The sequence below is a fragment of the Drosophila kikkawai genome, chromosome 3R (genome assembly GCF_030179895.1).
Source record: "Drosophila kikkawai strain 14028-0561.14 chromosome 3R, DkikHiC1v2, whole genome shotgun sequence".
In the NCBI taxonomy this organism is placed as follows: Eukaryota; Metazoa; Arthropoda; class Insecta; order Diptera; family Drosophilidae; genus Drosophila; species Drosophila kikkawai.
Genome location: NC_091731.1, coordinates 18353381 through 18374359, shown reverse-complemented (window position 1 = coordinate 18374359; position 20979 = coordinate 18353381). Strand labels below are relative to the sequence as shown.

Here is a 20979-nt window from a genome sequence, read left to right as displayed (position 1 = left end):
AACTAGAGGAAAAGCTTCCTCCTGCCGCTGGCCAGAAAGCTCCCAGTCAAATGTGGCTAGGTAATAACAACGTTCCCTTTCTGCCGAGTCCCTCCATCTGTCCTGACTGCCAACACACATATGCTTAAATAGGCCTCACAGCCTCGCGTCCGATAAACAAATTGCTTTATGCGTGCGTATAGACCTTGGTACGGGCACGGATCCGGAACCGGCGGCAGGTTAGCGTTTGCTAATTTCGAGCCAGGTGTGTGTGCGTGCCCGTCTCCTTGATGGCGCTATTCCGCTTGTAAACTTTCTTTATGCACCAGCCGGAAGATGCCAAGTGTAAACGGGGCTCTGATAACGCAGCCTGTCCTGTGTCGCCTGGTTTTACGCCTCCTGATGGCATCCAGGGGGAGCTCGAGCTCGAGCTCCATGGGTTTCAGCTGAGGGTGTGTGCGTGCACACGGGGATTATGAACAATCTATATAAATTATTTAATTAAGCCATACACGTCATCGTGCGGTGCCGGAGCCCATTACTTTGATTAAAATCAAACCCATTTCGCTTTATGCCACCTGTTTGGTTGTTCCGCAGCCACGGAGTCCCAGCTTCCCTGCCCGAATTCCCAGCATCATTCCTGTCAGCCAGCCGCTGAGACGTCGTCATCGTCTATTGGCTTTGGCATGATTATTTTTGGCACTGCCTCACGCCATTCACTGCCGGTTTCAACAACACAGTTTCAACAGGCGATGGCACGCAAATTGGGCACATTTGGCGCATGGCAGCCGTTTTCAGCTTATTTGGACTCTAATGACTGCTGGGAGACCTGTTCGCCTGGAGATTTTCCGCAGCGCTATAAGCAGGAGTGTGTCCTTATTTTGTGGCAGAAAAAAATGGAGATGCCCTTGGGGGCCAATTGGACGGAAATTGATAGAATGTTACAATCCAGTGACTATGAACAATGTCCATAATCTTTACCTGAATGATGAGAGCTTACGTTTTTGCTGTCCCGAGCTGTTCTTATGGAAACGAAGATTCCATAGACTTAGCAACGGGTTTTCAAAGTTTAGTTTATATTTCTATAAATACGATAAGGTAAACCAAAAAGATGCCTTCTCAAGGGATGAAGATGAAGAACTTTCTGATAGTTATCACATTGAGAAAGGCGAATAAAATTATGAATGAGAATATACTCACCTAACAAATTATATAGAAAATACAGAAGCTGATTAACTAAAAGCAACGCTGTGGTTGCGCTATTTAAAGTTGAACCTTTGGTTTATAAACAGAGAATATTGTTCAAAAGTTAATTTAAACAGAAAGTTAAGCAGTTTGGCATTTGGAAATCAATTAAGCCCCTCGTCCTTGCCTACACACTGTGCTTTTTAAAGCTGAGAGCATCAAATTGAAGTGATTCCAATTTTAAAGAGCAAGCCACAAAATGAAGTTAATAAGCCCCCTGTCACAAAATAATGATTTTGAATTCATTCCCGCCGTCCAATGCAGCCTTCATTGGAGCCAGAGCCGGAGCCGGAGCCTGCCCACTCCAATGAGCTCTTGCGGTCGTTTTCAATCAATGAGGATTCAACAGCAGCCGCCGCAAAGATGACAACTGAACTTCTCTTCACTTCAGCCACAGACAATGTCATTTTGGGGCCCGGCAAAAGCACAAGCCCGCACAAGCTGCAGGCGGGGTTAGAGCGAGTGTAAGCCGAGAATATTGGGTGGTGTGGGCGTGGGCGTGGGGCTGTATGACTGGCAGAGTGGCTTAATTTAAAACGGTTTCATGTTGTGATTTTGACAAATGATAATTTTTTGCATGTGTCTGTGTCAGTCTTTGTGTTTGACATGTTAGTCGGGACACTCGTATCTCTGGCGCCCGTTTCCCGGGCCTCTTTGGCGGTCAATGATTTGGCACAATGTGCCGGGCAGATAAATGCCGGAGCTCACCCCGAAATTTCACAGAATCATCACCACCGCCGCACTGAGCCCAACTGTGTTAAGGGTTCGTTAAGTAAGCTGCCTCCCACGCACACACTACTCTTACTCCCACTCCCGCCCATCGCAGCCCGCACCCACATAGTCACGGTTTCAGTTTCGGTACATTAAAAACTATGTAAATTGTACCAAAATAATAGCCAGTGGGTAATATCAGCTCATCTTAGCCGAACAAAACGGAGCTGTCTGCCTGGGACAGCAATCATGGATCAGCTGCCCACAGCGACATTGTCTTGTCAACGTGGTCCCCCCAAATGGCAGTTTAACTAAAAGTACAACTTACAAATTTTAAAGAATTTTTTGGGATATGTAAGATATTCCGGCGAATTTCAGTTGAATTTTTAAATACTGAGTTATGTTAATTAATTGGCACTGATTAATGGATCTTATTTATCTTATTTCCTCTAAAGTTTTCAATTGAATCATTAAATATCTAATAAATAAAACAGATAACACGAAGTTTGCATAATTTGTCAGATTGCAATTGTATTGGAAACCAATCGAAATATTTTCATTTTTTTTAATCGTTCCTATGGCAGCTTTATAATAAAATCAATAAATTAAGAACGGAATTCTAAAGTCATAAAATCATGCTGTATGTCAGAGTTCGTAAAAATATGTTGTAAAATGACAAAGCTATAATTGGTTATATATTAATTTACCGATTTTCCCTAGGGCAGCTGTTAGTATTCTCCAAACTACCTTCGTCTAACTTATATAATACTTAAAACAGAAAGATAACTATCACATTTTCAAAGGCGGTCTAATAAGTTATTAAGTTAGGGGAGAAAATAATAATGTTTAACAGTACATAAATTTAATTGTCAATTTAAAAGTTGCGGGCTTTATGGCTAATCAGATGGCTTATCGATGTATCGAATTTTGTACAAATATCGGTTGTATCGATAGAGTCATCGATGTACGCCCTCCTTAAGAACAGCTGTTTTATCGATAGTGACATCTCTATGGCTTATATTATTTTGTTAAGCAAAAATGTTAAAAATATAAAAGTCTGGCTTATATAGTACGAATAATTCTTGCTTTTGTTAACCAAAAAAACATACACAAGCTGTAACAAAGTTTTCCGACTTCGACCATCTTACCAAATCAGTTTCTGCCACAAAATGAAGCGAAGTTCCGAAAAAGTACCCGCCAAACCTATACCTCCGCTTTACCGGGTCAATAAAAGTTCGCACAGGAGAGCCAATACGGATGAGATCAACGTTTTAATGATAAAATGGACTTGGTTATCCTAAACCAAAAGAAATTTCTTCGTGTTCTGCGGTAGGAATTAAAAAACCTCTATCTTACATCTATTAAAACTGAGGGAACTGTCCTTGCAGCCCACCTAATTGATATTTTGGATCCTCAAGGTTCTAAAACTGACGATTCGGATCTGTGGACGCCGCAAAGATTTCAATTGACCGAGTTGAAGAAAATGGAATTGGAAGAGGAGGATATGAATATGTACGTAATTGCATCGTTAACCTTTACCCAATTTCTATAATTTATTTGATTATATTATTCTCATTCTCTCAACACCACTAGATACCTCCGACGAAATTTCCCAATTTTAGCAGAGCTTTAAACGGTACCATAATATGATACTTTGAAAACACTTACATGAATCTCAAATTTCAGAAGTCTTTAATCGAGGTGACCATGGTCGATTATAGTTCTGAAATCAGGACGACTTTCCGGGCTTATAAGAACAGAAATAACAAGAGAGTGTCCGGTGGTCAGAAGGAAAATAAAGGAAGCTAGGCCCAAATAACACCTGAGTTAGCTTTAAAAAAATATCATATATGCTCTGGAACTAGAGAATTTATTAAATTAGTTACTTTTGTAACAATATATTAAGTGCTTGTTTGCGCTACAAGTTTTTTGTTAATAATTAAGTACAAAACAATGCTTCTGGGCTTTTTTCTCAGACTAGTTTTCATGTTTCAAGACCCAATAAAGCGCCTGTAAAACTCGCGTGCGACAGCGATTAGATAAGGTGTTCCATCTATGTGTTCGGTCTCGAAAGCTTCGACTAGGTACATATGTTGCCTAGTCGTAAACCTGTATCGCTCAGTAGTAAACCGGCACTCGACGCCGCTTCTCCTTCTGTGTGTATTTCTGGCTAGCTAAGCTGACCGATAAGAATTCCATAATGCGAGCAGAAAACGGAAGACTCTGGGGGACTTTAAACGACGGTGGGCAATACTGGAATCAAAAAAGATTTCCATAAGAATATGCTGATGGAATCATGCAATTCTTATAATTCATATAAAATAATCTCACCTTTCAGGCAAATTCGAGGTGCGCAGTGTCACCGCGTCGGATCTGGAGGAGGCGCTGGATGTAAGTTAGTTAAACCAGAACACAAGCTTAAATAAAGCACCAAGGTCAATGCAAATCTTGTGGCAAATTAACTTGTGCAATTTTTTAAGTCCGAGCTTGCTGCGCAGCAGAAAACTATTGTGGTGCCCCGGGCCTCATGTGGCGTCGGTGGTGTAATGGTTAGCATAGTTGCCTTCCAAGCAGTTGACCCGGGTTCGATTCCCGGCCGACGCAGTTCGCTTTTTGCCTTTTATTTTTCTAAAATCTAATGATTTTCATTCATTTTTTTAGGTTCTTGATAATTCCTTCTTTTTGAACGAATCGGTGTGCAATGCCTGCGAAATTAATTTGCCTGAAAATGATCAGGCCCGCCGAGAACTGCGTGAATTGTGCAAAATAACCGCTCTGGATGGGGTGTCTTTGTTGGTGAAAGAAGTGGAGAGCGGTCGTGTGGTAGCTGTGGCCTTTAACAAACTTCAGGTGGGTAAAACTAATTATTTTCAAAATAAAAGTATCTCAAAAAAAGACTGCTTTTACTTTAGTTTTCTCCGCCGCCTGGCGAGGATCACTTCTTCTTGAAGTTTCTCAAGGAAAGCGTTAAAAGCCCCCAGGCCCAGTGTCTGATGAATTTTATGATCGAAATGGATGAAAAGATCGATGTTTGTGACATGTACAAGATGGATTGCTTCTTGGAGCTGATGTTTTTGGCCACTCTGCCGAGTCACGAGCGATTGGGACTGGGGCGCTCCTTGTCTGAGTTCAGTATACAGTTCACAAGGGAACTCGGTGAGGGCAAGGGTCTAGAGGATATCAACGAAGGGCTGCGTTCCAAAAGGCCCGTGGCTGTCACCGCACTCTGGACTTCCAGCTTCTCCCAGAAACTGGGAAAAGCCATCGGTTTTAAGGTGCTTAACTCGGTTTCCTATTCGGAGTTTTCGTTCAATGGAAAGCGGTTTGACGAGCGCATTAACCCTTTGCATAAGTTCTGCGAGCATGTTATTTATAAACTTTGAGCATATGTATAAAAAAAAAAAAATAAAATAAATTTAAAAAAAATTGCCCCAGCTGGGTGTGAACAGTGGTCTGCAATACGATTGTAAGTGCGCTCCGCACTAACGCACTGCACCAACGATACAGAGCGCGTTTTGGCAAAAATTTGCATATTTAATAGTCGGCCTTGACTCAAAAACTAAACGTCAGATGGCGGTTGTCTGAAAACCGACAGGCTCCTTCTAACAATGAACCGTAGATGGCGCCATTTATAGCACTGGATGTGGTTCGAATATCAGGAGTGGTTCGGGTATAAGGTGTCGTTCGAGTATAAGGTTTGGTTCGGATATCAAAAAATATCGAAATTCGGGATTTTTCGATATTTTAAGGCGAAATTTTAATTATTTGGGATTTTTTCAAATCTAAAGTTTTTTGACAGCACTGGGCACAATACAAGAAAACTGGAAACTGTCGCAGTTAGGCTGGAAAATCATCGATATTTACCTACATCGATGTTTCGATGTTTTTCAGAAAAAAACATCGATGTATCGATACATCGCCGATGTATTTTTAATTTTTGGGATTTTTCAAGGGAAAGTATCTCACAGCTCTGGGCACACTACAAATCTGGAAAATGTCGAAGGCGCGCGTCGCTCGCGTTTCATGAGCTCTGCGATCAAGTTTCCCAGGGAAAATTGCAACAAGTGCGATCCGCGAGTGCGGTTTTCGGTGGTTCGCCCAACAACGCAGTCAGTGATACAAAGTGAGCTTTTGTTTTTATTTCGCAATCTGCGTACTTCGCACTTGGCGAATTTCGTGTTTCGCGATCCGCTCTCTTCGACGCCGACTGCGCGACCGCGACTCGAAATGTGCAACAAAAACAAGTGAAACAACGGCAAAAATACCATACGACAAAGTTAACAAATATTTAATTGCTGGCTTAATTTAATTAGCAAGCTAGAGAGTGTAGTGCAAGAAAAAAAAACGCGAAAAAGGGCGATTGCTCTCCCCCATTGCCTTCCGGGCTTAAATTGGATTAAATCAGGCGGCTAACAAAAAAAGGTATAGAAAATTAAGTCGCCTAGCTTTAATTGTTTCAAATTGACTGCATTCCCATGCACTTACCACCCTCTCAGAGAGAACAAAACCAGCACCAATTGCCATGTCCGGCTTAGCAACAACAACAAAAAGCCAACTAATAACAAGCAACGGCATTCCAGCGGCGTCTGCTTTGTTTTTACACTCACACAGGAGTAAAGAATATACAGTGCATATTCGGAAAAGTGGACAAAAAGTGAACTTTCCTTCGAGCTACTGTTGTTGCATAAATAGCGTGTGCTCGTTTTCCCCCCATATAAATCGTACGGTAATGAAGTCAAAAAAGTGCAATCCCCGTCTTCTGTATCGGGCCTGCACTGTGCCACCCGCTCCTCTTTTAAGCTCTGTTTGTCTCCCTCGCTCCCCCGCGGGGAAAAGACGCTGAAGCGGGATGTGGTTTCTGCTCCGTCTTCTTCTTCGCAAGAAAGAAAAGGGTGCGTCGACATTTCCATTGTGTAGTTGTTTTTGTTGTTGTGTGCCTTTTCTTTTTTGATATTTTATTGTGTATTTTTTATTTGGTTGCTCACCTTCATACGTTATCAGAGTTTACATTTTGATCATTTGTTTCGTTGGCGAGAAGAAGTCTCCAATGTTATACCTGTTTGCCAAGAGAAACGGAGAGAGGCGCACGCTGGAAACCTGTGGATAAAACGAGAGAGGCCGCGAGAGCAAGCCAACTGGAAGATCGGAATTTTTAGTGCTCTGCTCTGACTAACAGGTTTTTAGTAGTAGTAGCCTTACATGCTTATTTTTCTACTACGCTTTTTGTTTTTGCTACGGCTTACAATATTCTGTTTCTTGGCTCCCTGCCCCTCGGCTTCTCTTACTTTATCTTCTTTTTGCATGGCAAACTTTCGGTCATTGTACTGTTGTCTTGCCTACCAACAAAGAACAACAAAAATAGGAGAAACTACTGATAGGTAGTACAGTGGAGCATCGAACTCATATTATATACAAATATATCCACCGAAATATTGGTAAAGAAAAATTATTTGCATTTATACAAGTAATTAGTATTCAGTATTGCATTTATTTAAAAACATAATATGTTTAATTGAAATTTAAATGTAACTAGTTATACATACATAGATTTTTGGTGTAAAAATTCGAATATTTTGATTAAAACTGAAGTTTTTTTTACATAATTATGTGATTTAAATGCTGCAAAAAATGGCTTTGAACAGTGGGTAACGTGATTATTTATCTAGTCCCCATGGTGTCTCAACAGCCTGCATGCTCCCTGTATCTCCCATGTTCTCCTAGCTCCATTTTGGCGCTCTCCTTTTGTCGCCATTCGCTTTTTCGCACACCTCATTGCATGCGACTGCAATTTTTGTGCAGCTGAACTTTGTACTTTATGTATTTTTGCATGACTCATGGGTTTGCTTTATTTTGGTTTTTATATTTATTTTGCTCCCTTTTTTCGAAGTAAACATAGTGGAGGAAATTGGGGTGTTTGTCGTGTGTTACTTGCACTGTTATCAGCGGGTACGCTCCACATTCCAATGACGTTATCAGGTGCGCAGGTCTGCATGTTTTCCTAAAAAGGCCGAAAAAGGCAGATAAACCAAAATTATATTGCCCCACAAACAATGACACAATGCAATTGCATTGACAACCGGTTGATAACAGAAAATCAAAAGAAGTAAATACAAATACAGCCTTTTCCGAAAGTGCGCAAAGTACAGGAAAAGACAAATAAAGACGGTAAATAAATACGAAAATCGAAAACAAGTGCGCGGTAAAATTAAATGTAGGACGGCGATCTACAAACGCCCATGCAGAGAGGTAAAGAAAGAGAAACTGGCACACGGGCAGGCACACGTGTACCTTGGCATCAGTGTGCGGCTATACAGGTGCGCGATAATCTAATTACGCCATCGCATATAGAGTCTCCATCCAAACAGCGGTCTATGGTAAATTAAATATTGGACCGCTGATAAAACTGTTTGAGAAATTGACATAGATTGGAGAGTAAAGAATGCGGAATGCTTTGTAAAAACTAGGAAAATAATAAAAAAAAATAAATAAATTCATGTAATATTCCCATTGCAGTCACTTTAAAAATAAGTTATTGAATAATTTCAATTTTAATCGTTTAAATAAAAACTACTATGAAGTGACTAATTAAAACATAAAAAATACTGTGGAGTTAAATTCTTTTCAAGTTTTGTTTCTTTTTAAACTTTTTAAATCTGTATAAGAGTGGTTATAATGTTTGTGTAAGCAGCCTAAATTTAGAGCAAACTTGATAAGTTGTATCAGGTTTTAGCTTGGCTACATAAAGTTGACCTATCAATAGTAAATAAAACGTAATCAGAGGCTACGTAATAGTTAAGTTGATAAGCTGTTAGGAAATAAGTTGATCAATCTATCCGCTGTCGCTTATGATTTATTTTCTTGAACTGTTGCAATTTCAGCCAGTCAGGCAAATAGCAAACGAATTGAAAATAAATATACAAACTTAATTTAAATCATCAAAGCTAACTTCTTAAGAGGTAACTTCTCTTGAGTTACAAAAAGATTATTATCTCTTAGGCCGCGCGCACACTACGAGCTGAAAGCGGAGCTGACGGCTGACGGCTTATCAGCTCTCTGAAACAAACACACTACTTGTATGAGAGCGCGCACACTGAAAGCGGAGCTGAGCTTAGAAATTTGCACTGAAATTATCAGCTCGCTTATCTCAGCTCCGCTTTCAGCTCGTAGTGTGCGCGCGGCCTTAAGCTTGCTGTAAATATTGTGGTTTTCCCTACGTATACGAAGTGGCCAATCCATGTCCGTATTATCCAGGTTGCTGTCTTTCCTAGGCTGCAGTCACATTCGCAGCTTTGTGGCACAGCTGCAATTTAACGCCACAGCAGCCCCACAAATCCCCTCGTGAAATCTCACAATTTGCGCCTATTTGGCAATTCCTTATTCGCCGCCGCTTGGCGCGTAATTGGAGTCTTTTGCGTTTCTTGGTTCTCAAATGCAAAATGTTTATTTTTGGCTTTGGGCTTTGGCTTTGTGTTTGCCTGTTTGGTTGTCTGACTCTCCTCCGCCTTTTGTTTACTTTTGCTTTCAGCGCTCCAGCGATACTTTTGTTGTTCTGCCCGCCGCCGATCTTGTTTTGCGCAAAATTATAGTTTATTATACTCGAATTCGAATGCAGCACATTTTGGGGGGAGTTTTAGCTGGAAATCCGAGCTTTTGTCCGTGCAGCTGTTTTTGTGTTATTTCTGTTTTATAGGTGGATGCTATATATATGAAGAAACAAAGTGGCTATAATAATTCATAGGAAACCATAAATATCATATTTGGGATTAAAAAACCAAAAGAATTTATGTTCTGTTGCAATGTGGCCCTGAAAATGTTTCTTTTATATGTATAAAAGTAAAATAATATATCCTTTTAAACTCTTTAACTTTAAACTTAAACGTTAGATTAAGAAATTAATTTCGATATTAAAGAATCCAATGTTTGGTTCCTTGTTTATTTTTTACAAAAGTCAAGGCAGACAATTAAAAATCTTAGGATTAGTTGGATTTGTTGCGGTGATCGGTCAGTGCCACGCCCATTGTTGGGCCACTTGCCGCCCCTCTAAAGTTGAAGCTTACGAAAACCCGTTTCGCAAATCGGCGGCTCACTCTCTATAGTGAACTATGGCTATAGCTCACTCGCTTGATCGACCGAAAAACTCGTTTTCTGCCGCCTGACCGTGATTTTATTTTTGTTTTGTTTTATGTGCTTTTTGCTGCCGTTTCTGTATGCTCTTTTTTTTATGGATTTGTTTGTATTTATTTTTTTGCGAGTGAGTTATTGTCGTATAGCGATCAAACGTGTGTGTGCCTACGTGAATATTGCTCCACTTTGTTTGAATTTCATGTGCGCGGTCTCATGCAATGAGTTTGGGTGAGAAAGTTTATAGATCCGCTGGGAGTTTGTGTTCCATTGACCACCGCCCTGGACAATTGGAACTTATGTGGTAGCTGCGGGTACTGAACCTCTTCCCGCACATTCCACACGCGTTTCGAATTACACAAGACATTCAACTTCAGTTAACCAACCAGCAAAAATCATGCAGAAACTTTACTCCACTTTAGAAGTTGGTGCAGGGGGGAAAGGTTTTTTTCCCATTCAGACGTATCAGAAGTGGGATTGTGTATGAAAATCACTGCCTATGCAACTGAATGAAAAAAAAAAAATGAGTACTGCAAATTTAAATATACTAAAAATTCAATTAAAATCTAAAATAGATTATTTAAAACTAAGTATAGTCCCAATAAAATCTAAAATAATCTAATAATAATCAAGATACCTACTCAATTTGTATGGTATGCCTATCACTCATCGAACACCAATAAAAGACGCAATGACGCTGTCACACTCCCATCTAATCGCGATCATTGAAATAGTTTCATCATCCGGCGATCCTCCATAAAGATTCCTTCACCTCAGACATTCCCCTATTCCATGTCAACTGACAGTCGGACTAATGGAAACGTCTACACCAGAATAATCTGCATTTTCTGGCTCGATCGCGAGGGCGATCGTCCAACAGAGAGGATTTCTTGCTGAAGTCAAGAACCAAGGCAAACATTCCGATCACATAATAGCCCGACATGAGAACATGAGCGGAAAACAAAAGAGACACATTTTGCCTACATGCATCCCAGAACTCGTTGACTTTTCATCTCTGTTCCAGGGAGTTGCAGTCCGCTGCCCCTTTTTTCCTTACACCGCTGATTGACAAGCGGCCCTTGCAATTGATGGACAGAAGTGTGACAAAAAAAAAAAGTAGCCCTGTATAAAGGTGCAACAATGGGAGAGTCCTCCAGGAGAGGACTGTACTTTTCTACCTTTACGCCGTTGCTTGAATGAACTCCGAACCCCCGAGTATGCCCTGGAATTGTCAATTGGTATAATTCATAAGAGAAAAACTGTTTTTCCAACCACGTTCTGCGCCAGTGCACCACTCTCTCCCCTGACGCATACACAGGGAACAATTTTGTGTAGGGCATACCTTCTGTTTAGGGTTAGAAATACACTAATAATTTTAATAAAATCTAGAGTGTAAAGAATTTTTCTCTGTGCACATTTGCGATCCTTTTTTTTTTGGGCTAGCCATTTCGAACGTGTGCGTGCGGTGTTACCTTCGGCTAGCTACCTGCTTTGCATGATCTTGATTTTGGTTCGGTCGGTTACCTGGTTCCTCGGAGTCCGGACTTTTGGCCCGCCTTTTGTCTCTATGGGAATGCTCTCGAAACCCCCGTGCGATGTATGTAGAGTGTTGTTGCAATACATTTCCACCCCTAACGTAAATACACGATATACCATCAAAATGCGCCTGGCAACAAGTTCGGTGTGCTTGGTTTGGCTTAGAGATACTTTTCCGTAGGGATACTTGGGAGGGTATGCAATATTTGAGAGGATTAAACGGGGATATTCGAATTAGGACACTTTTTAGATCTAAGCTGGGTTCTATAATCTTGCCTTTGGATGAAATTCCAAACTCATTTCATTTAGTAGGTCTTAATGTTTTCTCAGTTGTAGTCTTTATTTCGTAATTCAAATCTTGTAAAAGCATCTAACAGTTGCTTATAATGCCTCAAATAAAAATAAAATATTTTCATCTGCAGAATCCTTATAGATAGGCTTATGTATATATTTTTGAGGTATTCTCCTGTCGAGCTCATTAACATTTTGTATACATTTTTTTAGAGCTAGATTATGCGGAATTTTTCGATGTTTCACTTTTGTCAGCGCCTTTTGTTTGTCGGATTGCCGAATTCCTTTGAGTATTTGGGCAGGATAGACGTCTGCGGCACTCAAGTCTTCTGCGACTGTCTCATTGCGCACACAAATGAATGCATAATGGAGTCTTAATGTCTTTGCGGCTGTCTGTCCTTAGGTCTGCCTGTCTGGATATCTTAGGGCTTATCCAAGTGTTTGCCTGAAAATGCATCATTCTCGATGGTATTTCTTTTTTTTGTCGGTTCAAGTACCCGCCTCATTGAAACTAATTATTTTGTCTGTCTCAGAGTTTCTGAGTCGCGACAGCTGATTACCTCGCAGCTATTTGTTTTGGTTTTTGCACCTAGCGGCAATCTTTTGGCCTTGTCTCTGCCCTGTTTTAACAGCTGCAAATTTAACGCCTTGCTACCTCGGTTACTGCTTTTCCAGTTTCGGTTGTCGTAATTACAAAGATGTTAGATCTTGTCGGAGGATTTTTATGGGATGCCATCAGCAGATGTTCAATTTATGCACAGTCTAGTTGTTTCACCCGACCCACCAGTCTGACTTGCATCATTTCATGTAATAGTCGAAAGTTTACATGAATTTTGGTGTTTATTCCGGTGGAACATCGCAGTAATTGAAGAAGTATCTCGAGAAGGTGGTATTTTCGGTGGTATCTATTAGTGCAAAGTGTTGTTAATATGCTGGATTTCAGAGTTGTTTTTTTAATTGCCAATAGAGGTTAATTTAATAATTTATTAAAATATAAAAGATGAATCAATAAATAAAAATATACGTTATTAGCTGATATAACTGAAATACCAATTTTCTTATAAAATGTTGATTTTGTTTTTTCCTAAACATATTATCTCTTTCAAAATTGAGTCATAAAATACATAATGAAAATGAAACAACCTTAGTTTATGGTTAAATGCGTTTATTGATCCATTGTCCAATAGCGAAAGTTTATAAATCTTTAATAGGGATCAGTCGAGAGTGAGAGGGTACGAAAGTAATGCAATCACAAAATGCTAAAAAGCCTTGATTCGGGCAATCATAAAATTGAATGTTAATTGCTTTGCCACATGTGATTACCATTAACAAATTGAATGTCAAAGGTTGCCAGCAGTAAAAAATAACTACCAAAGGGGCGTGTCTGGAGAAAGAGAAACCTGCAGTGGGCCTTACATTAATTACCCAAACTCAGATAAGTTAATTGCAATTGAAGTCTCTGGCAGTTGACAGCTGCGCCTGCGCAATCGAAAACTCACCACGAATAATGGAAAAACACGCCAATCGGGCGAATCCATGCAGCATTCCTCACATATAACCGGTTGTGATTAGGAATATATCTTCCACAGACTCCGATATCCCCCGATATCCTCTATATAGCGTATTGCAGTTATGAGTGACATGACGGCGGGTTGGTGATTTGCCAAGCGAACGGCAAACAAATTGCTTATGGCATTTCATTAAGATTCCCAAACATCTTGCCACTATCGTTTGGTTGGGAAATTCAGTATCGGTATGCGCCTGGACTTTATCATTCATAACTGAACTGCACCGATGAAAATTATTTAGGTACTAATGAAATTTGATAGAGAACCAGATTAATATGTGGAATTTGGACGGTATTGAATGAGTCTTAATAGCTGAAAGTATTGAAATTCCATACGTTTGTAAACGAAAAGAAAACTGATAAAGCCCGGTTTGAATATTATGATTGGAGTTAAGTTACGCGCATTCAAATTGCATGTATTAAATAGTCAAGAAATTGTTTATAAGCTCTTAAGTATATGGGAATTCCTTACGAAATAAAATATCTTAATAATAAATTACATTAAAAACCCAGGCAATATAAAAAACGGAAAATCATTTAACAACACCAGATTGTTCCTTTGCTCTTCTTTTGGAGTAGTTTCACTTGCTTTTCACATTTATACATTTTATTTCCCTTTCATGACATTTGACGTTTTCCACGTTAATTGAATTTTTATTGCCAATTGTCAATTGTCGCCGATGTCAGCGTCTTTATCGTTTTGTCCCCTTTTAATGCCTCGACTTTTGTAGTTGGTGTTTGTCTCCCCAGTTTGTGTTTATTTTTTATGTGCGTTGTTTGGCCGAGTGAAAGTTTCGCATTTCCAAGAAGTACGCCCTGAAATATGGCGCTGTATCTTTCAGATACAGTTTCTACCCATTAGAAGTAAGTACACGGCCATTTAGCAACAGCAATTGCTGCTCCTTCAGCTCAGCCTCAGTAGCTGGCAATCAACAACTTCAAAGTGAGCAACAAGTTCCGCCCCGCCATAATTTTCCCACATTAAATATGCACCTAAAGCTGACTTAGTTCATGTCAGGGAAAGACTGTAGACAGTGCGTTACAAAAAAATAGGAACGTTCCTAGGGGATTGTTTCTTTCGAGTATGCTTAGAAATAAATATATAGGCCTAGGCTTAGGGAGTTAGTATCGTAAAGAATTTTCTAAGATTTGACTTATTAAAAATAATAGTCAGCTAACGCTATTCGTTCAAATTTTATGTTTTATTTGTAATTCGTATTAATAAGCTTATTTGTGTCACCCTTTTGGTGCTGATGCTGACTTTTGGCCAGCACTATGGCTACATCAGATGCATTAAACAAAGCGCAGGCAGTCCCGCCTATTAACCGGTTAATTGCTTCCTGGCCTAATTAGGCAGCAGTCACAACAGTGCCCCAGCAGCATGCAAAATGGCAACATCAACCAGCATCAGATAGAGCGGCTCTCGGGCGGGTTAGCAGCTCCGGTGCGTCGTCGTCTTAACTGTTTCTGCTGGTTGCTGCAATTATATTTGGTTTTCTTATGGCCATTACATGAGCGTTCACTTACAGTGACCAATACAGGCCCAACCGGATGGTTTCAGACCACACCAGACCAAACGGCGTGGCGGAAAAACTTTTCTCCCATTCAGCCACATTTCACACTTTTTAATTACGCGCCGAAGAGAAGAGATTTCTCTTTTTTCTGTTTTGTTTGTTTTCATTTGGCCAAACAATTTTGAATAATCGTAAAATCTATATTACTGCACATTTCTGCTGAAGGTTGCGTAAGCAGTTTATGCAGAGAAAGCTTTTAATTCCATTGCGGTCGAGTAAGGTTTTATTATGTCATAAAAGTATGGGAATTCATAAAAAATATTTGGGTTAATCTGGAGAACAAAACAACTCAAAGTTGAGAAGATGTAGAGTTATGATTTTTACTAGAAGGGGAACAACTCAATAAATTTAAATTATATAAAGATTACACATTAATTAGGCTGGATGTTCAATGTGTTTATTTGTTAATTTCTCTTATATGGCGGCAGCACGACTTTAGTTATATGTTCACAAAGTTAAACAAACTACTCACGAATTTTCAAGTTAATACAAATAAATTAACACCATTCAAATATTCAATAAAAACATTGTAATTATATTTTATTAGAATAGAGAGTTCCCACAACGCTTCGTTGGATAAATTTAGATTTCTGATACGATCTACTCTTCAACTGTATTCATCGAATAAACCGAATCATAATTATGCATCCGTAGTCTGGGATGCCGCACCGCACCCCACACGATGATCCATGCATACTTAATTAGTTAATTTCCCATAAATTTCTAAACAGGAGGGTGGGTGTGCCCGATTCGTCTGTGAGAATATGCAATAGGCAACGGGTAGGTACTTCAAACTGAAGTGCCTCGACTGAATCTTACCTGCCATTTATAATTTATGCCAGGGAAAATAAAAGTATTTAAAAGTCTTTATCCAAAAATTTGGATAGTTATTTTCTTAGGGATTAAAGAAATATAGTTTCTAAAGGACAGTATACTTTAATTTTAGTACTACAAATGTCGATACATATGTTTTTCTTCAATAAAGCATTTGTAATGTATTTTTCTTATCCATGACCTACATTTTCCCGAACCACATATACTTCCGTTGGCCGTTTGCGCAAGGGGTATTTGTGAATGCGAATGCAGCCGCAAATAATCATAAATATTAAACAATAAATAACTTAATTATGCGCGCATGCAAAAATGCACGAATATGGAGGAGAACCCTCGCCCCTTTTGCCACTCCATTAATTTTATATCTGCAGGCATTACTCATACGTTTTTCTTTCGAGTTTGGGTTGCGTGCCGGTTGTGCTAATTACGAGAAATAAATATTTTTGCGATATGTTTAGAGACACACAAAATGTGAGACAAGAAAGAAACTGAAAAATAGTGGAAAAGAAAACGCTTCACCATAAACGGAAACTATTAATCAACTTTCACTTGTTGTGGTTTATTTGCCGCTTCATTTTTTTTTTCTCAATCGATGCCGTTGTTATCGTTGTTGTTGCTGCAGCTATTAGCCATGATATTGGTCTGGTTGCTTATATATAGTAGTATCTGTACCTATGTGTGTATATATTCCATAGTGTTCAGCGTGATTTGAGGCCTTCGCGCTCTGTGTGTCTGCGTTAATTAATGAAGTTTGCCCATATTGGGCCAAATATTTGTTTTGCTTTGTCCCACGTTTTTCTTCTTTCCAACGGTTTCGTTTATCGGCCAACAGGTTGTTGACTGATTATACATATTTATGGCTTTATCTTGATCTACCTTATCTTTGTGTTTATCTTGATTGCTTCGGTGTTTCACTAAAGCTGATTGAAGCTATTTGTGCTCAAATAAGACGTTTTAAAATGTTTACAAAGCGAAGAAGAACCAAATGTTATTAGTGAAAGATACAAAGAAAAAAAGAATTGACTGCATTGTTTTAAAAATCTTAATCAATTCGAAAGAAGTACCTTTTTTTTTTTTAAAGATCACTGACAACCTAATAATAATCTTAATAATATATCTAAAGTTGAAACTCTTTTTATTTAGTTCTTGGTTGTAATTTCGTTCTCATTATTTTGAATTTTGCCTTGGCTCTTAAATTACGTTGATTAAATTAAATGGACGGATATAATACACCTTTTTTGCTTCAGTTCAACCAAATACATTCCACAATTTAATTTCACAACTCCCATGAATTAGTCATGCCATCTGTAATTCCGCTTGGAAGTTCCTCCAGTTCTTGGATATGCTTTCAGATCCATTTCTGTACTGTCTCTACACCTACGCTGAGTCAGAGGCTCGAACCTATCCCCTCAATACCGCTCACCTGTCGTCTAGCAACAATTCAGGGCTCATTAAAAATTGCGCTCAACCCAATTCCGTCAACCAATTAAGCGTGGCCCAGCAGCAAAAAATAAGAATACAAACAATAAAAAAAGAGCAAGCTTGACTCAGTTACAGTGACTATATGTTTGGATCTTTATGTTTCATACATATTGTGTGTGTATATTCCGACTTCTTGGGGCTCATCACTCGCTTCCTGCTCAGTTCGGCGGTCAACAAGCCCAAAGGCAAACGCAAAAAAGCGTTAAACAAATAACAATAACAAAAAAGAAAACAAAAAATACAAAAAAGAGTCAACAACCACGTTGGTATGCCTTTTGAAGCCGTTTGCCGGTTTATTGTTTTCCTCTCTTCGCTCCCAGGGAAAATTGTTTTCATATTTATTTTCGTGCCGCTGCAAAATCTTTGCCAAAAGGTAAACAACAAAGTGCCAACAACAGTTACATGACTAAACAGCAAAAATTATAAAAAATATCAAAGCACTTTTCACCAGAAGCTGAAATGTCGTCAGACAGAAATAATTGTCCCACAAGGAATGAAGACGGTAAAATTGGATTATAAAAAAATCACTGGGAGAAGTAGAAATTGGAAAGGGTATAACTTTTGAGTAGTTTATTCAATATACTGTGAAATTTGATCAATACAAGTGAACACAGTTTTTGAAAAATAAAAGTAATTTTATTAATAAATTTTTAATATTATTATTATACGAAAAGTTGGTTTTAATATAAAATCTAACATTATACTTTTCAGCTTGATATAAATTTGAGGGCTTCGAACTCAATATTTTTAAATATTTTTAAATATTATAAATTTAAAAGTCACTCTTAGCAAAAACTTTAAGGAGGCATGTTAAATTATTTATTTTTGTATTTTCCCGACTTTTGCCTGGTAAAAGTATCACAGGCTTAAAAAACACAAGCCTAAGTCAAATACAAAAACATCAGAGAAGCCACAGAAAAGCAGATCAAAGAAAACCCGGCAAAAAGCTAACAAGGCAATCGACTAAAAGAACAAATAAGAAAACTATAAAAGTGCTTAAAGTTCTTTTCATGGATATTTTTTTTGTTTTCTAATATATTTCTTATTTATACTTTTATTTGTTTGTCATTTATATACCTATACCTCTCATCTGCTAATTTACTTAGGCAAGTTTATCGAAGGTTTCGCATTTGTAGAACTTGACTTATTGACTGTGTTATTGACTTTCAATTAGCCTACAAAACAGTGAAAAAATACACAATAAACTTTTCTTAGAATTAACATTTTTCCTTAATTTTTCGTGTACGAAATTCGATTTTTTTAAATTTATATTTTTACGTAAATATATTTTTGTACTGTGGAAGAATAAATTGGGCTTAAGACATTCACCATTATAAACTAATTATTCCAGGGGTCCATTTATAGATCTTTTATTGCTTATTGTATATTTTTTTTCATCATGCACCGGTTCAGGTGCTTCCTCTAGAGGAACTTCAGATTAGTTATTTCCCCCCCATGGTCTGTATTTATTTTTTCCAGCCTCTGGCCGTTTCCGTTTGTTTTACAAACCCACTGACCCCGAAATGAATTGAAATAAAGCACACACACTCCGAAAAAACTGCAACCGGTAACTAGTTTTGCAAACATGAACTACAGGCAGAGAGAGGTAAAGAGGTGATGCGAGGCGAGGTGAGGTGAGTCTATTGCTGCAGGTGCCAAAGCAACAGCTGCACAAAAAACAGCGATGAGAGGAGGGGGTAAAACACCTTTTAGTTATGCCTAGGCCAGCAACAATTTTACATGTCCCAGACCCACTTCGTGAGGTTTGGTGCTTCTCAGAAACTGTGGTTGCTCTTTTGTAAATGTATCTGTAGATGCACAGGTGTGGCTAAAATAGTAACTTTACAGGTGCTTTACGACTCAGAGTAATTTTGAACTAATCTACTAAAATAGTACTGCATATATTTTATTGTGTAATATATTACTTGGTTTTATTTGGTTCTGGAATCAAATACAAACCCGAAAGGCAACTTCATAGCTTGTCTAATAAATTGACCAATATAATATAGTCAATTAATTTTCTGTACTTTCTGCAAGTATGACTTTTGGTGAAGTTTTATCTAAATAGATCCAGAATTGAGATACAAGTTTGCATAGACGGAGGAGGCTAGATCGATTCGGTCATTGATATTAATGTGTATTTTATAGAAACAAATGGAAGAATAAATAATTAACATTTTTTTTATACATAGAATACTTAAGTATTTAACATATCAAACATTTAGCTATTTTTATGACCTCATCTGTGTTTGTATCTGAATCTGCAAATGTAAATGTATCTGTATCTGTGTTTCGTATTTTGTTGTCTTCGTACATTCACCTCTTTTTCCTCAATGGGCTTTGTTTTTTTGCTTATGTGCCTTTTATTGCGGTACTTCTCGTTTGGCCTTCTCTATGTTTTCGTGTCTCTTCCCCGCGCTACTAGTCACCAAGCGACACTTTTCTTTTGTTGCGGTTTTCCGGCTCGTTTTTAATTCGTTTTATTATCTCGCCTCTCGCGATCTTTTCGGGCGCATTTTTCAGCTCAAATCAGCAGCAGTAATTACGACACCACTTTATTGGTGTAAATGTCACCTTTATGTCTTTTTAATAATGTTGTACAACAATTACAGAGTCTGTCTCTGTTCGCTTACCTGGAAATCCATTCTGTCCGTCTCCCTTTTGGAAGAAGCAATTTAAATATTTTTCTTTGCCCAACAGTTGGAACGGATTGTTTGTTCCGTGTGTCCCAGCATTTTGTATAATTTGTTAAGAATTTTGACATTCTTTCGCCATGGGAAAATCGTAGTGGTGACCAAATAATAAATTTAATTTTTAATCACTTACCGATGGGTGGCTTTTGATAAGAGATTTAATGTGGGAAAATCCATGTGATTTTTGTGGTGGAAATCACAAAAACGAATACTATAGAGTTTGTTTTGGAAGAATATGTTAAGAAATATCTATAAAGTCTGTGGTCAATTATTAAAATATTTCCATGGCATTCCCCTCTTTATCTTTGAATTCCGATATTAACGCATCCCTTTCCATTAATGCCCGATCAACCCTGAAAACAAATATCTTCCTTGGCAACCATTGAAATGCAAATTGGGAAACCAAAAACGAAAAATACCCAAACACTTAAACAAACCCTTTGTCACTGGTTACGCCTGAATGCAGACAGGACTCCTCTACTGCCACACCTCTGGTTAGTTATTTGAAGCAAAAAAACTCCAGCTGCTCGAGGACAGAAAAAATTTCAAAATGCAATTCTTACTGACAACGCACGCCCTCGCGGAAATTGTGGAAATAGCTTTACTTAAACGGTTACCCATTCCCATTCCAATCTTCCACCGCGAACCCTCCTTGTAGAGAGCGACTGCTCTGCACATCGACAAGTTTCAGTGCACAGACGACGGGTTCCCCCAAGCGGAACCGTTGACGGTTATTAAACTACCTTTACAAGACGGAACAAAAACCGAACCCGGGAAAACAGAATACCAACACAGATAGCAGCGCAAAAGTTTAAAGAACTCGAAAGAGAAAAGAGGGTTGGAACGGAATAGTTTAGTTCAGGCATAGTTCCGCTGCTTGACATCACTTCTTCTCTTGGAAATAGCTTTACTGAACTTTGAACGTTACCTACTCCTACCCACGCCC

At 38.7% G+C, this 20979-nt stretch overlaps 2 protein-coding genes and 1 non-coding gene across 6 annotated transcripts in view; all 3 read left to right on the top strand.

The window, feature by feature from the left end:
- The first annotated feature begins 4036 nt into the window (after nt 1-4036).
- Nucleotides 4037-5355, top strand: LOC108080786 (uncharacterized). Its single transcript, XM_017175653.3, has 4 exons — nt 4037-4178; nt 4274-4326; nt 4597-4785; nt 4848-5355. The coding sequence occupies exons 1-4, from the start codon at nt 4136-4138 to the stop codon at nt 5316-5318; spliced, it is 756 nt and encodes a 251-aa protein (XP_017031142.1). The 5' UTR covers nt 4037-4135; the 3' UTR covers nt 5319-5355.
- TRNAG-UCC (transfer RNA glycine (anticodon UCC)) lies at nt 4468-4539 on the top strand. The gene has a single exon. It is a non-coding gene; the product is annotated as a tRNA-Gly (tRNA).
- Nucleotides 5356-5930: 575 nt separating the features above from the next.
- Nucleotides 5931-20979, top strand: part of cno (adherens junction formation factor afadin) — a 57160-nt gene continuing 42111 nt past the window's right edge. For 3 of the 4 annotated variants that reach the window (XM_070286210.1, XM_017175649.2, XM_070286211.1), the window contains exon 1: nt 5931-6357. The gene's annotated coding sequence lies outside the window, so the exon portion shown is untranslated. Of the gene's footprint in view, nt 6358-7095; nt 7112-20979 lie in introns of those variants that run through there. The other variant, XM_070286209.1, reaches the window with a different exon arrangement.